Raw genomic sequence first — 13,286 nt, 5'->3', positions numbered from 1 at the left:
ATATAAGGCGGGCGGGGTAAGCGCCAGCCGCCATTTTGTCCAGTGAGGAAAAGCGGAGCTGGGGTCTCGCTGAGGGGTCGAGTCGGCTGAGTTTAGCGCGGGCTCCCTTCGCGCGCCCCCCCTCTGAGCATCGGTGAGTACCTTCATCCCAGAGGGCTTGTGGGGGGAGGCGGCGGCACCCGTGGTCTCGGGCTCCGGTGGGGCGGATGGAGGCGGCATCGGCGGCAAACAAAGAGCGGCCGCCATTTTGTGAGGCTGGGCCGCGGGCGGCGGCCGCCGCAACGCTGAGGGGAGGCGGCGGGGAGGCCGCGGGTTGCCTGGGCGAGCCCGTGCTCAGCCTGCTCTCGGTGGTGTGCGAGGCAAAGCGGGAGGTGCCGCGGGGGCGCAGTGGCGCCGTCCCGCCCGCCCGCGGCAGCGCTGGTCCCTCACGACGCACCGAGGAGCCCACTCCGTAGGGATTCCCCGGGCGCTGCCGGTGGGGCTCGGCTGGGGATGGCGCTGCCACCCCCCTGTGCAGATCCCCCTGATCCCGATCCTAATCCCGATCCGGGAACAATGGAGCCTCCCCCGCGCTGCGCCCCCTGCGGGCCCCCCCGCGCTAAGCAGGGAAAGGGCGTAGGGACACCCCCCCCCACCCCTCCCCTTCAAAGCCATAAACCTTAAAAGTAGACGAAATTCCCCCAAACAGTGAATTTTAATCACACTGCGACATAACAACTCGGATTTTTTTGTTCGATATTAATCCCCCCCTGCCCGCCCGTTGCACGCAGATTAATGTTTCCATCGCATCAGGTCGTATCTCCGCTGAAGTTTCAGGCGGAAGGAGCCAACAGAACGACTTCCTTGGAAGTGAACAAGTGCACGCTCTGTGTTTAAGTAGGTGTGAACTTCTTTTTTCTTGTCCTAGCAATGCATCGCGACTCTTGTCCGCTGGACTGCAAGGTTTATGTGGGTAACCTTGGAAACAATGGCAACAAAACGGAATTAGAGCGAGCCTTTGGCTACTATGGACCACTGCGCAGTGTGTGGGTGGCGAGAAATCCTCCCGGTTTTGCCTTTGTGGAATTCGAAGATCCACGAGATGCAGCTGATGCAGTAAGAGAACTAGATGGAAGGTAAGATGTGCTGCTTGTATGTTTGGCTCGGCTTGTGCAAAAGAAATTTTGGGGTAGTTTTGCTGTGTAAATTGAAAAGTTTCAACTGTAGGGCCAAAGACTTGATGTGGTTGTTATGAAGTGTTTATTTGTGTGATCCAAGGGTTTTCTTAATAGTGCGGAAGTAGAATCTCAGAATGGTTTGAGCTGGAAGGGATCTTAAAGCTCATGCAGTCCCACCCCCTTCCATGGGCAGGGACACCTCCCACTAGCCCAGGTTGCTCCAAGCCCCATCCAGCCTGGCCTTGGACACTTCTAGGGATGGAGCAGCCACAGCTTCTCTGGGCAACCTGTGCCAGGGCCTCAACACCCTCACAGGAAAAGATTTCTTCCCAATATCCAGTCAAAATCATCCTGATGCTATTCAGGAAGAAGGGCAGGTTAATTTTGCACTTCTGAATTGGACTCTCAAGTTAGAAATGATTTGGATGTCTGCATATGTGCTAAATTGAAGATAGTGTAACTATAAAGAGGTAAAACTGATTAGAGAAACTCGCCTTGGTTTCTTCCCTGCCTCCTTCACTGGCACAGTAGCTTTCAGAAGCAACCAAACCTTTCGTCTGCCCTAGAATCCCAGGCTGGTCTGGGGAGGAAGGGACCTTAGAACACATCTCATTCCACCCCTTGCTGTGGGCAGGGACACCTTCCACTAGGCCAGGTTGCTCAGAGCTCCATTGAACCTGGCCTTGAACGCTTCCAGGGGTGGTGCAGCCACTGTCACACAGAAGTTGTTCTGAACACTTTTACTTTTGCCTGTAGACAGAATGTTTTTACCTTGTCTGCTCCTTTTTTTTTCCTCTGAACTTGGCAGCTTTTATTCCACGCTGCCTTCTCCCTGGAAACACTAACGTGCCCGTGTCTGTTCCCAGAACGCTGTGTGGGTGCCGGGTCAGAGTGGAGCTCTCCAACGGGGAGAAGCGGAGTCGGAACCGCGGCCCCCCTCCCTCGTGGGGCCGGCGTCCCCGGGACGACTATCGCAGGAGGAGTCCTCCCCCTCGGCGCAGGTACCTGGGGGCACAGCACACCTAGAGCTCTTGGCACTGTTACCACTGTAGCATCCTAGAAGCAGGCTTGTTAAAGGCATGTTGATGGATAACGTTCATCTATCTGATCATGATTTGGAGATGACAAATGCTGAAAAAAAAAAAAAAAAAAAGGAAAAAATCCCCAAATCAACCCCTCCACAAAATCGAGGTGAACTTTAAGTTGTGTTGAATGTTGGCTTTTGTCCTTAGGTGACTGTGCAGTTGGTAGTCAGTGCCCTCTGTCCTGGGCTTATCCTCATTCCTCCTAAAATCTGCTCGTCTTTTAGTCACACTTTCCCTTTCTTCCCCATACTTCAACTTAGGCTGTTCCATTCCTTTATTCCATAATGGCAGAACATGACATACAGCAGTTTAGCATTTCCATACCGATGGGTTTCTCCGCTTTGTTTGCAGAATTTAAATACTTCCCAAGCAGGCAGCTGTTTAATAATGGATCAAGTAACAGTTGCTTTAAACATCTGGAATCTTTACACTTTAGTGTTAGAATTAAAGCATCGTGTGATATTCCTGTCAGTTGAGGTTTGCAAACACACCTCTAATATATAGCAGGACTTTTGGGAACTGGCACGTTCTTGGACCCAGACTAGTTAGTCTGGCTGTTCAGATGTGCAGCGTGGTTTTTACAGGACTGAATTTACCTGTGGCAGGTGAGTGAAGTCCTCCCGAGTCAGGGTTTTCAAGCTTACCCTTTTGCTGTTGAAAAGAAAAAAAAAAAAAATAACACATTAGGAGTATTGTTAGCTAATAGATGGTTGTACTGATGGCTTGTTTTTCATTTTTTTTATGCTTTTTGGTCCATCTATTAATAAAAATGAACCCGTTACAGAGTCACCATCATGTCTCTTCTCACCACCCTCTGAGTCTGCATTAGCCAGCCAACTAGCCCTTTCAGCGTCATGTGACCAGCGCGCCCCATGCAGCTTGGCTGGTGTCGTTTCACATGACCCAGGCATGGCCAGTCGTCAGGTTGCACCGCCCTTTGGTTCCCGAGCATGCTGTTTTCTCTCAGCCTTCTCTCCAACCTTAACCAAATCGGCAGCAGCCACCTCGACCGCCCACACATTCCCGGCCAATCAGCTCAGCTGTTTATTTACCAAATGTCTTCACAACAACTACAGCAGCAGCCTTCGGCTAACAAAAAAGCAGGAAAAATCCACAACACCCCCTTCGCCAACCAACTAAATACAACGCAACATCTGGCAAAACCTTTTCAGCAAATTCTTCTTGGCAGTCAGTCCGGCAGCCTCACCTCACCATTTCTAGCTTGTTGAAACCAAAGACTTGTAAGTTTTTCCTGCTTATACAGTTTACTGCTGGTTAAAATAAGGAGTAAGCGGCTTATAAGTAATTACTTTTCTCAATCAAAGGCTGGCTGTGCATAATTGAGTGGTAACGTACATATGTTGCTTGAGAAAACTTTTAAGGGTGATATGGAAGCTCTTACACTGTGAATAACGTAAAAACCAGGATATTTGCATGTGAGATGCCAAACTAAATTTTTAATAAAGCTCTAACAAATGTAGCTTTTCCTTGCCAGAAAAATCCTATCACCTTTAAATGGTTTTACTAACAGTTTTCAAAACTTAAAACAATTACTTTTTGGGATGAACTGGGCCGAGCTAAGGTTATATTTTTAATTTTTTAATTTTTTTATAAGAAAATAGTATAAACACACTCGATGGCATTAAAAATGACAATCACAAATATGCAGTTCTAATGTAGCACTTAATGGCATTATCAAATTGACACTGAGCGCATTTTCACTTTTTTTTCCCACTTGATATCTCTTATGCCTTGTTACGGACCTTTTTGGCTTGCATGGGTTCCAAAACATTTGCTCTGTGCTATTTTTTTTTTTTTATTTTTATTTTTTTTTTTTGGAACCACTTGTGGGACTTTGGTGTGGTGTTCTGGGCAGTGTATTTAGTTGAAATGGAAAGTGTTGCATTGGACAACTCTGCTCTGACGCATTCTTAGTTAAAGTGAATTCGTGGTTGGAAACGTGCTGTTCACACTGAGCTTGGTTTTACTGCCTAATCTTTCCATGCCTTTTACTGGATGATGGATGCCAGTTATTCTTGGCACGTTCCCTGGGCCCAACAGTGAGTTTGACAAGTTGGGAAATGCCTCACCCCGTTAATGCTCAAAGAATGGATAAAGTGCCTCACATCTGGTTTTCTGGTTTTAGATCACCACGAAGGAGAAGCTTCTCCCGGAGCCGCAGCAGGTACGAACCCCTTCCTTACCCCACGGACTGCTCTGGCCTGGAGGGGTGAAAAGGAACAGCCCAAAACAGCCCCATGTGCTGTGCACATTCAGACCATAGTTTGGTAAAAAGGAAATAGGTTTGCTTCTGTCGTTTGCCTGGAATTACTCAGCTGTTTGAGATTCCAGAGTTAGCAGTGGAAGGATATTAAGAATAGAAGTATTTTCCATTCTGCAGCTGCCCTGTGGTTTTCTGCCAGTTTTTCCACAGAGTTTGTGTTAATGTGCTGCTCTTTGCCAGAAGTGTAGAATCACAGAACCATTTGGGTGGGAAAAGACCTTCAGGATTGAATCAGCCATAAATCAGGATGGTGATGAGGTTGAATTCTGCAAAAAAACCTGCTGCAGAGGACTAGGTGCCTGTGCACAGCACAGCATAAGCTGTTGGCTCAAGCTGATCTTCTTCCCTGAAGGGAAGGTTAATGGCATCTGCAACAGGTTTCCTCTGGTTGAATAGTTCAAAAACTTCACTCCTGAAGGGAAGCTTCAGGAGCCTTGTTGGCCTAATTGAGCTTTGCTCTGATCATGTGGTGGTGTGATCTGTACCAGGTCCCTCTCCAGAGACAGAAGAAGAGAGAGATCACTCTCACGGGAGAGGAACCACAAGCCTTCTCGCTCCTTTTCCAGGTCTCGCAGGTAAGAAGAGTCTTCCAGTACTTGTGTTCTGAGTAAACATGTAAAAATGACTTCCTGTGCCTTGGTAATACTGATAAAGGTGGTGGTGGAGAAATACCTCCAGTATCTTACAAGGTTCTTCACCTTGAAGAATTAAATACTCAGTTTTATTAAATGAACAGTATCTTTTAAATGCTTTAATATCTGCTGATGGGGACTGGGGGTGTTTAAAGGAAAATCTGCTGCTCTTGGCACCTTGGATTTAACCAAACCTGCCCTGTCTGTTGTCCTTCAGTCGCTCCAGGTCAAATGAGAGGAAATAGGACTGTGGGAAGGAGCTGTGTACAGGAAGTCACCAGGTCCGAGGCCAGGAGTATGTACAGAACATTGTTTTGTTTTGAAACTTCATAAAGCTTGGTGCATTTTTAAAATGTTTTAGCTGTTGAACTTGCTTTGTTCCTTGTATCTTGTAACAGGTGGCAAATGTAAAGATGTGAATCTGTATATGGTTCTGAGCAGATCCTATGATTTGTATTATTAATGGTTTTCCAATGTACCATCAGACATGGTGTGTGTGTGTGTGTGTGTGGAATGGTAAATGTTCTGTGTCTGTAGTTGGGGGGGTTTGCTGGGGCTCAGCTCTCAAGGAAGTGTGCTGGGATGGTGTGTTCCTTGTGGAATTGTGGCCTGGAACAGAGCAGGATGTGGGTGCTCCATGGCCCAGTTGCAGGGAAGAGTCAGAGCAGCGAGCCAGTGGCACGGGGAGGGAAGGGCTGGGCTGCAGCTTCATCCAGCTCCAGTTCTGACTGCATTACTTGGAACTGAGCTGCTTTATATTCCATGAATTACAAATTTTTAGCTGTAGGATCAGTTAATTTTGTACTTGGTGTGAGTAGAGTCCTTAATTAGCCGATTGTTGATTGACCATCTATTCCAGAGCCTCTGAATAGACCAAATCCACAAGCAGAACTGACACCTGGAGTGGATGTGTTAAGTGTCTGATGGTACATTGTAAACTTTAGGAGTTAAACATTTCTTTACTGTAAAAGACTTTTCATGTCACTTGTAAAATGTCTTTTGTGAGATCCTTGGGATTAAAGCTTTGGTTACAACTCGTTGTTTGGTATTTACTCGTACCTGACTGACAGTCACCACACCTGGCTATATATAGCTCACCTGAACTGTCCAGCAGGGCTGTACCTGCAGTCTCTGCTCACCTCTGCTCCTCAGGGAATTCCACGGGAATCCAATCCCTTCAGCCAGGGTGGATTCAGGAGCTGATGGCACTTCTTGCCCAACAGGGATCCCCATAATGCTTCCTTGGAAAACCAGCTAGAGATGCAAGGGTTCACTGGCTTTGCATCTTGGGTGTGGGTTGGGCACAGCATTGAAGGTGTTCTTCCTTTCTCAGTTTGGGAATTACTGGTCTGGAAACCAGAGCTTTGCATGAAGATTCACTCCCTGTAAAACTGTGGCACGACTGGAGAGCAAGTGGATGTCTGTTCCCTTGGTCCTGTATCCAAGAGAAGATGTGCTCCATTGGTTCAGTTGTGTGGTTTAGATATTAAATCCCTCACACTGAACAGTCTGAGGATGGAATTTCTTTCACTGGTGCTGTCCAGGCAAGGACAAGGTGATGATGAAGCTGTGAAGGAAGGACCTGCTGGTGCTGCCCCCTTGGCTGCTAAGTTCAGTGTCTGGATTGATTGATTTTTTAATTACTCAGTACTATTTGTGGTTGGGCTTGATCTTAAAGGTCCTTTCTAACCTAAACGAGTGATTCTCCTGAGCAGTTAAAGCTGTGTGCTGCAGTGTGTCACTGAAATGCAGGTGAGCTGGGAAGGCGGAGGCAGGTTCCCGGGCTCTTCCCTGCCCCTCTTTTCCGTGAGGAGGACCCTGTTTCACCGCGGAGGGTGAGGGAGCAGCGGGTGCAGCCGGCCCGGGCCGTGCACTGCTGCAGGCCCCCGGCAGAGGTCAGGGCGGGCCCGGCCCGGGCGGCTCCTCCGCGCCGGGGCTGGGCCGCGTTTGCTCCCCAAGTGCCACATCCCGACTGTGCCGGCGCTGCCCAGGGGCGTGCACAGCCCTGTTCCCTTTCCCTGCGTGCTTCTGGCAGTGTCTGAGGTGTGGAAGGGTCACAGCCTGTGGTGTCTCACGGCTGTTCCTCCTGTGGTTACGCGGGGGGACAAGGAGCCTTCAGTTGTTTCAGCTGCTGCAGGGACAGAAATCTGAAGTGCCAGCGGGGAAGCAGGTGGTGGTTTTCATACCCAACAGAGTCTGCGGAACTGGAAGTATTTCAGCTTCGGGTTTCTGACTATTTTGCTCCTCAGCTGAATAAGGAAGCTGCCTCTTTGATCAGAACCGTGCTGGTTTTATATAATGGGGGGGATTGAAGGGAAACAAAGTAATTAGCTTCTAGAGAAAGATGGGAAATATATAAATATGTAAAAGTGCTGACTGATCAGCCCTTCCCCCGGGGTGTAATTAGCAAGAGTTATTTTTTATGCAGCAACACATTCATGGATTTCAGGCTTCCCATTCCTTTCTGGGAGGGAGGGACCGACCTGGGAGTGTGATTTACAGGTAGAGCCTTGTGGCTTGTGTTTAATTCTCTGAAATTAAATGTACAGGGAAGTGTTGGTGTTGTAAGACCAGGGACAGCCCTTGCCTCTCCCCAGAGATTCTGAAACCAGGAAAAGCCACCAAGCAGTGTGTCCTGGCCAGGAGAGGACAGAGGGACACTATCCAAGGCTCCTTGGCAGCACCCCATCCTCAGCCACAGCCCTGCTCTGAAGACCCCAGGGGTGGTGGGTCACTCACTGCTGCCTGACACCTTCCAAGTTGTCTCAGTGTCCCATTTCATGGTGTTGACAGTGATCTCAGCTGTGTTTCTAATTAGAGGAGAGGTTTAGCTGCCCCAGCTTCAGGCAGGAGCATCCTGGGGTTAATCCTGAGTTCTCTCAGGCTCCTCAGCAGTGCCTGAGCACGTCCCAGAGGTTCTTTTCTCACACTGTCCCTGGGGAGATCATTGTGTGCAAATGGGTTTGGGAAAAAAAGGATCTTGTTTTTTTTCTTTTTATGTCCATGCTGCTCCTTATTTATGACAGAAGACCATGTTAAGAATGTGCCTTGCACTTAGAAAAGGGAGAGGTTAAGGATGTTCCTGGTTTTTTTGGCAATTTGTTCCACTGACCTTTGGGCAGGGTCGTGTTTGGGTGAGGAGTTGTGGCCCTCCCCAATAATGACAGTGCTTTTGGTTAAAAAAGCTGTGTTTCAGCTACTCTGGAGAGCTGCTGCAGTTCAATGTGCAGGATGACATGTCCACATCCACGTGGTAGTTGTGACAGGAAACTGGAGAAAAGCAATGCTGACAGACAGTGTTAGAAAAACAAGGTAAAAAATTTCCTTGAAAAACGAAGTGAAGTATTTGCAACATTAGTTTTTGTCTGTTCCACTCAAATTCACCAGGTTTTGGGCTACAAGTGGCCCTCTTCAGAAAGCTGAAGGAAGCCAGTGTAATCATATTCAGTGCTAATGTCAAAATTGAGCCTTGGGAAGAGTTGCAGCCAAGGCCCAGTTTAGGGGGAGAGCCTGGTAATTTCTGCTTTCTCCTCTATTAAACTGATTTGCCTCCTTGCTAAAAGAGCAGAAAAGAACTTCAGAAGTCCAGAGCCGAATGTAGTAGCTTTTATTTTTCTCTTGGACAAGCAGGTGTGCTGTGTTATCCCCCCCTCTTCCTCCAAACCCCACCTGGTTGTGGAGCTCTGCTCTTCTTGTCCTCCAGCCATACCAGGAACTAAAATACGTTACTGATGGAAGATCCTTGTGTTTCATCCTTTCTCTGCCTTTGCATTTTCTTTTGGTTGAAGTCAGAGGAGATCAGAGAGAACCACACAGTGCCTGTAGATGTTGTGCACCAGCCCTGGAGCAGGTTACAGGTTCTTATCTCTGAACTTCTTCGTGGGGACCTGCCAGCAGAACCCACCTCTGGACGTGACCAGTGCCTGAGCAGTTCTGCAGCCTTTTTCTGCTGTTATCACCTCTTTTCAGCTTCTAGTTTTACTTTCATCTGCCATTATCTCATCACCTTGAGATGCCTCCAATGTCTCCTGACATAAAGATCCTCAGAGTGTCTGAACATTTGACAAACTTCCCAGTTTCTGCCGGATTTAATCCCTGTCCTGTACCCACATTCAAATCCTACACCAGAAATACCACCCAAAACCTGAGCTGCAGTCCCCACCACGAATCCCCCTGCTCTGGTGCTGTTGTAGTGCAGAGTCTCTTGGCTGGAAAAGGAAAAACACTGAAAAAACCGGGGCATCAACCCCTTTTGCAAACAGAAGGCCGAAGGGCAGGAGTGCAATTCCAGTCGCTCCGGTTCGACCTTAGCTCCCACACATGAGGTGCTGGCACAGGGCTGTAAAGGGGCAGGTCTGCATTTCCCTGGTGCTGGAATGCAGCTGGCTCCCATTTCACACCTCAACCTGCCAAGGAGAGGCAAAATAAAGCCAATTTTGGCTTTGGCAACGTTCACAGTCAGCCGGTGAAGCGGCTCCTGGAGCTGAAGCCGCATCCCCTCTGCGTGAGGAGTGTTCTGGCTTCCTAGAAACAGTCACTGTCTGGGGTGGCTCTTTCATTTCTGCAGCTTCACTGGGGCACGGCCACAAGTTCTCTCTGTTAGTGCCCTTCAAACAAACACTGTTGGGGACTAAAATAAACACGAGATCCAGACAAATATAAAGTAGACGATGCAAGAGGAACGCTATGTTCGTTCCCAAGTGATTCATCCGGCTATTATTTAATAATTTAGTGTCTGACATAACTTGGGAGTTGAACAAATCTTCACATCGATTCGGGTGGTGTTTGTGCCTGGTCCTCTAAGTAAGATTTTCTGTGGGAGTGATCCCAGCCAGGAAAGGGAAGTGTGTGTCCTTCCCAGATAGATTCTGTCACTGATTACAATGGTATTACTCCCTGACTACCAGAGGATTCATCCTGCTACAGTCAGATTGTTGTCCCCAGGCATTTGCTGGACAACACAGACACTGACAGGCTGTGATGGGCTGATGGCACCACCCCCAAAACAACGAGGACGTGGTGTGACAGGCCCTGGGCAGCCCCAGCCCTCCCTGCTATCAGGGTGGGGCAGTGGTAGCAGGGTGGGGCACTGTGTCACCCTGGGTGTCACTTGGGAAAATCAGCCCTGCCAGCTGTGAGACAGGCATTATCTCCCCGTGGGCAGAGGCTGCTTAGAACATGAATATTCAACAATATTCATCAGGAAGACCCAGCACTGTCCAGCCTTCCCCACTGACTGACAGCTCAACGTCAGTGTTTGCAGTCACTGTTTCATAAAATCCCAGACTGGTTGGCATTGGAAGAGACCTTAAAGCTCATCTCATTCCACAGCCCTTCCACTAGCCCAGGTTGCTCAGAGCTTCGTCCAGCCTGGCCTTGGACACTTCCAGGGTGGCAGCCACAGCTTCCCTGGGCAGCCTGTGCCAGGGCCTCACCCCCCCTTTCAGGGAACATTCCTCCCAATATCACACCTAACACTGCCCTCTGGCAGTGGGAAGCCATTCCCCCTTGTCCTTTCCCTCCAGTTCTGGATGAAGAATCCCCGTCCCCCTTCCCTGCAGCCCTTCAGGCACTGGAAGGTGCTGTGAGGGCTCCATGTATTTCTGACTAACCCCAGTGGTTTTGCTCTGCCTGCCCCGGGGCCGCGCCTTCCTGGTGCTGGATTGATCAGCTTTTCATGCACTTGTACTATAAACTTTGTGGGAGGAGGCTGCCCCAGCTGGGGAGATAGGCTGGCTCCAGGTGTGTCCACTGCAGCTCCTGCCAAGTTGTCCCTCAGCTGCCTGGTGACACGTGCCGCTCGGAAACTCGTGGAGGAAAGTTCACCAGAAGTGGACTCAGGAGTTCCCCTGCGCAGGGGACATTTGGCAGGGACCCGTGGGGTATTTTTTGACCTGTAGACGTGTTTTTAGGGCTTCAAGTTTCTTAGAATCACGGAGTCATTTAGGTTGGAAAAGCCCTCTAAGTTCAAGTCCAGCCATTCCCATATTGCCCTGTTCACCACTAACCCGTCTTCCCAAGTGCCACGTCCACGCTTTTCTAACACTTCCAAGGATGGTGAGTCCACCACTGCACTGGACAGCCTGTTCCAGTGCCTGACCCCCCCTTTTGGGGAAGAAATTTTCCTGATGTCCAACCTGAATTTCCGTGGCACAGCTTGAGGCCATTTCCTCTTGTCCTGTCCCTTGTTCCCTGGGAGCAGAGCCCAACCCCCAACCAGCTCCACCCTCCTCCCAGTTGCAGAGAGTGAGAAGGAGCCTCCTTTTCTCCAGGCTGAGCCCCCCCAGCTCCCTGAGCTGCTCCTGGTGCTCCAGACCCTTCCCCAGCTCCATTCCCTTCTCTGGACATGCTCCAGCACCTCGATGGTTTTCCTGTCATGAGGAGTCCAGAACTGAACCCAGGATTCGAGGTGCCTTAGCAGTGCCCAGCACAAAGGGACAGTCCCCAGTTTCACAACCTCCCTCTCCCTCTTTGTCTCCCTCCTGCTCCCTTTGTGGATTTACAGTTGATCATCTCTAAACTTTTCAGCAAAGCCCAGGTTTGTTACGGAGGTGGGAAGGGCTCTGGTGCAGCACCACTGCTGGAGGGTGAAGTACAGGACATTTTAAACCTGTTTCCATCCTCTGTGGCACTGCTCAGAGCAGCTCCAAGTCCCAGTGAATTTCCTTTCCAAAGGCGAGGCCCAGAAACCAGCGAGGGGGGCTGAAACCGAAAGAAAAAGGTTTTATTTTGGCACCTGGAATTCCCCGACCTTGATCCCTGTTTGGTGGACCTGGGCAGAGCTCCATCAGAGCGTGTGGAGCACGTTCATCCCCACTGCCCAGCTCAGGGCCAAGCAGGGGCTCGGTGTGGGGTGAGAGCTGCTGCTTCATCCCCACTCCCGGAAATCCTGCTCTGCTCAGGGAAGGGAAAGTGCAATCGACCCTTACCCTGGTGTCAAGGTGGTGGCTCTCATATCACCACCGACGGGTTTATTGCCATGTCAGCTGTCCCCTCCCATTCCCTCTGCTCCACACCAGACTGTGCACCAGCACAAGTCACTGTGCAAGACAGGGGTCTGTCCATCTGTCTGTCTGTCCATGGACCGAGTGCTGCCCTCCTACATGGCATGATCGGGCATGATCAGGGCTGATCTGCCCCTGGCTCTTCCCCTTCCCTCCCTCTCCCCATGCCCAGCCCTTCCCCTCGCCCCCGAGCACAGGGGAGAATGAATCACGACCCTGTGCCCACCCTCACCTGGAGTGGTGGCATTCCCAAAATGTATGACATGGACAGGGAGATCCCAGGGGATGGTGACACATGGTGAGCCAGCGGGATGGGTGAGTGGGCCAGCAGGCACCTCCCAGAGCACAGGTTTGTGTGGGACAGACCATTTTGGTATCACCAAAATATTTATTTTGGAGTGGGAGTGGAGGGACTTGCCTTGCACCCTCCTGTCTGAGTGCTCTGAGCAGAGGGTGCTCCACCAAATCAGGGCTGTTTCAGAGGTGACATCGTGAGCAAGTGTTCAGTCAGCAGCTCCTGCTGTCACCTCCTTCTCACACAGAGCTGTGAGGGGCCAGATTGAGCTCCCAATGGATTTCAAACCATCCCATGGCCTGGGGACCAACAAATCCCTCATCAACAGTACTGTGCCACACGTGGGAAGAAGCTTCCATGGGCCTGGCTGCACCAAGAGCTGCCGAGGGCTGGGGACTCCAGGAGCCACATGGATGGGAGCAACCCCACCCCATGCTCCCCTTCCTTATTCCCACCCAGGGGGTGAATCCTGCTGTGGAAGATCCCGGTGTTCCTGGAGCAGTCCCTGTCCTCTCGCTGCGATGCCTGCGGGGAATCGCTGGCTGCAAAACAACCCCGTGTGGACATTTTGGATGGAGCTTCTTCCCTGCAGGAAGCTGTGCAGGAGGCTGGAGCGGTTCCCAGCGGGGTGTCCGTGCCCCCTCCGTGGTGCCAGGGCTCTGCCCCGTCCTGCGCCGGGGCCGTGGGCAATGAGGTGGAGCAGCAAGTGAATAAAGGGGCAGACGGGCGCGGGGTTCGGAGCCAGGTACTCCAGCCATGCTCCGAACAATGAGGCCTTTGCTGCCAGCAAAAAAACCCCACAAAGCTTCCAAGCTGCTCATGGAAAGTC

General features: G+C 50.4%; 1 protein-coding gene across 1 annotated transcript; it reads left to right on the top strand.

The window, feature by feature from the left end:
- The first annotated feature begins 4 nt into the window (after nucleotides 1-4).
- On the top strand, nucleotides 5-6,192 carry SRSF3 (serine and arginine rich splicing factor 3). Its single transcript, XM_051808797.1, has 6 exons — nucleotides 5-133; nucleotides 908-1,115; nucleotides 2,024-2,158; nucleotides 4,389-4,427; nucleotides 5,015-5,101; nucleotides 5,376-6,192. The coding sequence occupies exons 2-6, from the start codon at nucleotides 910-912 to the stop codon at nucleotides 5,401-5,403; spliced, it is 495 nt and encodes a 164-aa protein (XP_051664757.1). The 5' UTR covers nucleotides 5-133; nucleotides 908-909; the 3' UTR covers nucleotides 5,404-6,192.
- Nucleotides 6,193-13,286: the final 7,094 nt, after the last annotated feature.

This window comes from Manacus candei, unplaced genomic scaffold, assembly GCF_025592945.1.
Source record: "Manacus candei isolate 608988 ecotype Guabito, Panama unplaced genomic scaffold, ASM2559294v1 h1tg000073l, whole genome shotgun sequence".
Classification (NCBI taxonomy): domain Eukaryota; kingdom Metazoa; phylum Chordata; class Aves; order Passeriformes; family Pipridae; genus Manacus; species Manacus candei.
The sequence above is the reverse complement of the archived record's forward strand: the minus strand, read 5'-3'. Positions and strand labels throughout refer to the sequence as shown.

Excerpts from the sequence above, each read along its gene's own strand:
- SRSF3 (XM_051808797.1), top strand. The coding sequence starts at position 910 with ATGCATCGCGACTCTTGTCCGCTGGACTGCAAGGTTTATGTGGGTAAC. Across the intron at positions 1,116-2,023 it reads GTAAGAGAACTAGATGGAAG|AACGCTGTGTGGGTGCCGGG; the intron begins GTAAGATGTGCT and ends GTCTGTTCCCAG. Across the intron at positions 5,102-5,375 it reads TCCTTTTCCAGGTCTCGCAG|TCGCTCCAGGTCAAATGAGA; the intron begins GTAAGAAGAGTC and ends GTTGTCCTTCAG.